Below are 2,746 nucleotides of genomic sequence, written 5' to 3' on the forward strand. Positions count from 1 at the left end.
AATAAGATAGGCTAGTGATGAAAGGAGAAAAGAGTGGAGGTGGGAAAAGCAAACCCAGAACTAAGAAATGAAGAGAGACTCGTAGAATAAGTTGGCAAGAGTATATAAAAAAGCTACTCTAGATGATGGAAAGAACGAGAACATAATTTGTTTGATAATTAAATCCTATATTGCTAGTATAGAATCTACACATGCAATCTAGTGGATTAGAAAAGTGGAATGTTCTCTTCAACAAAGCCCTTGATGGTTTTAGCATCCGATATATGCTATTCGTAGGCCTTAGCCCTTAGGTAGGAGCTATAGGATATCTGGTGATCTATTGAACTAAGTTAATTATATAGCAAATTTAGCGAAGTCGATTAACCACAAAGTTCCAACAAGAGCTTCCAATCTATTAATCCCTAGAGCTAATTATCTTTAATTATACATAGTCTGTTTTCAACTTTTAAGCACACAGGCTAATTAAGGAATGGTGGGATGTGCTTTAGCCTTTGGATATTGTATTTATGTTGGAGACATGCAAAATAGTCCTATCCTGTAGCCAATGCATCATTAGGAGGAAGTGTATGACTAGTATTTACTTGATCAGCAAGAGCCTAGCTACAATGGATGTTTAAAGGAATCTAGCATGCTGGGAGCCTCTTGTTTGGATATCCAAGGAACATTGTCACATGTATTAATATGACACATGGGTGTAAGAAAGTGCATACCATTCATCAGTAGTTTATGATCTGAGATATGTTGATCTACTTGCCCAAAGTTAGCAAACACAAGACATTGAAGCTTCAGAAATTCCCTAGTTCAACAGCAGCGTAAGATAATGAGTATGAAAAACACAGTAGAAGAAAGAATTCATGAAGATAAAAATAATAGTCAGATAAATTACAGTCACTATTAAATAGAGTAAGCATTAACAAAAAGAAAGCAAGCATACAAGTGAACCAGATTATTATTAGGGTTTTCCCTCTAAGGTTCTAGGACCGCCCATTCCTATTACTTCCAACTTAATACATTCAATCTACAGCGTGCTGTTACGCTCCTGGGTATCTCAACTCACTGAACGCATATTCTTGCAGCATTCCTTGTTGCAGGCCACCATATTCTGAAGTAACAGGAGGGCAAACCAGAGAGCTTGTATCACCCCATCCAATGCTTACACAAGAATTCACAGCTCTATTATTGACCATGTCTTCCCCATATAAGAACTCCATTCCATCTAATCTTTGTGGGTTGCTATATGCCATTTCCTGGAGTTCTGATGAAAAACTGCTTTGTCCTTGCAGCATGTGCAGATTTGTTCCATCTATAGAAGTGTACTGGGAGTTCACAAACTGAGTACCAATATTATTGTTTAAGACATCCATGTGAGGAGAAGAAGAAGGTATATGGACAGTCTGCTCATAAAGCTGCTGAGTAGAGGATGAATCATTTGGAAACTGATGAAGAGTTGTACCATCACTAATCACATGTTCAGCTTCAGAAAATCTTCCTCCAAGCTTGATTAGTAATCTTCTCATTGAGGCTTGGCTGTCAATGCGTTGGTCTTCACTTGAGTATGGTATGGGCGCCAGCACAGCCAGCTCTGGCCAGTAAGGGCTTTGATTGCTATGATCAGGAATCATGGAATTCCCGTTCCCTCGCTTCATCTCTTGCTTTAGGCTGTTGCCTCTACGAGACTGTTGCTCTTTTCGTTGCTTGCCAAGAAGCTTCTTCTTAAGCCTTGTGTTCCAATAGTTCTTTATATCATTATCAGTCCTCCCCGGTAATTGTGCAGCAATAATAGACCACCTATAATAATAATAATCATGCAAGTTTAGTCAGTAGTATACAATAATCTTTAATATCTTTGTTTAAAATGAATCAAAATATAGGGTTTGGTAACTCTTATGTAGTAGACAAATACCTGCTCCCAATACTGATATAGAGGCTGCAAATAATTTTATCTTCTTCTTCAGAGAATCCTCCATGCTTGATGTTTGGGCGGAGATAGTTTAACCATCTGAGGCGGCAGCTCTTCCCACACCTCTTAAGGCCTAATATACAAAAAATAACCTCCTTACATCGCATCAGATACCATAAAACAAAGTTTTCTCAAGTTATAATCTGATTCGTACTTGAAGAAAAAGCAAGGAAATGAGAAGGAGAGAAGAAGAAAGCACAGCTGATTGAATCTCTTTATTACCAATTTTCTGTGGCAAAGCGATCCAGTTTCCACCAGTACCATGCTGCTCAATATATTCCTTGAGCTTGGCGTCTTCTTCAGGTGACCATGGGCCTTTCTTGACGCTAGCTTTGTCACAGCAAGGAGCTCTCCCCATACTTTCTTAGTACCCCTTTTGGTGCTTCTCTGTCTTTCCACTGGAGCAAGAATTATAGGAGAGAGAGAGAGAGAGAGACAGAGAAGGGGGTTAATAATAAAGCTGGAAAAGGATAAACATGTTTCTGAGAAGATCCATATATGTGGTTTTCAAAAGGGTATGGCATAAAGAAAGGCTTAGGTATAAAAAATTCTAGAAAATTGGAAATGCCAGAACAGGAGAATAGGGTTTTTCTTACTTGTCTATCCTAGCCTAGAATAATACTAATAATCAATTTATTTTTTAAGGGGCTGCTGTTCCCCTTGGAACCGTAAGTCCAATGATATACATCTCCTTACCATTGAGTGGAACGTTACGTTCACATACATTAACACATGATTATCAATATATGTGCACATGGAATTAATCTATACTCTCATCTTAGGATT

At 38.2% G+C, this 2,746-nt stretch overlaps 1 protein-coding gene across 1 annotated transcript; it reads right to left on the bottom strand.

Annotated features, from left to right (window-relative positions):
- Positions 1 to 878: 878 nt before the first annotated feature.
- On the bottom strand, positions 879 to 2,471 carry LOC110416977 (transcription factor MYB36-like). Its single transcript, XM_021429133.1, has 3 exons — positions 2,183 to 2,471; positions 1,904 to 2,033; positions 879 to 1,788 (listed from the first exon to the last, which is right to left on the bottom strand). The coding sequence occupies exons 1-3, from the start codon at positions 2,316 to 2,318 to the stop codon at positions 1,032 to 1,034; spliced, it is 1,023 nt and encodes a 340-aa protein (XP_021284808.1). The 5' UTR covers positions 2,319 to 2,471; the 3' UTR covers positions 879 to 1,031.
- Positions 2,472 to 2,746: the final 275 nt, after the last annotated feature.

This window comes from Theobroma umbraticum, unplaced genomic scaffold, assembly GCF_002168275.2.
Source record: "Theobroma umbraticum cultivar Fairchild unplaced genomic scaffold, ASM216827v3 scaffold_51.0, whole genome shotgun sequence".
Taxonomy (NCBI): domain Eukaryota; kingdom Viridiplantae; phylum Streptophyta; class Magnoliopsida; order Malvales; family Malvaceae; genus Theobroma; species Theobroma umbraticum.

Coding starts and splice junctions, on each gene's coding strand:
- LOC110416977 (XM_021429133.1), bottom strand. CDS start 2,318: ATGGGGAGAGCTCCTTGCTGTGACAAAGCTAGCGTCAAGAAAGGCCCA. Junction 2,034..2,182: donor CGCTTTGCCACAGAAAATTG/GTAATAAAGAGA, acceptor TTTGTATATTAG/GCCTTAAGAGGTGTGGGAAG. Junction 1,789..1,903: donor TATATCAGTATTGGGAGCAG/GTATTTGTCTAC, acceptor TTATTATTATAG/GTGGTCTATTATTGCTGCAC.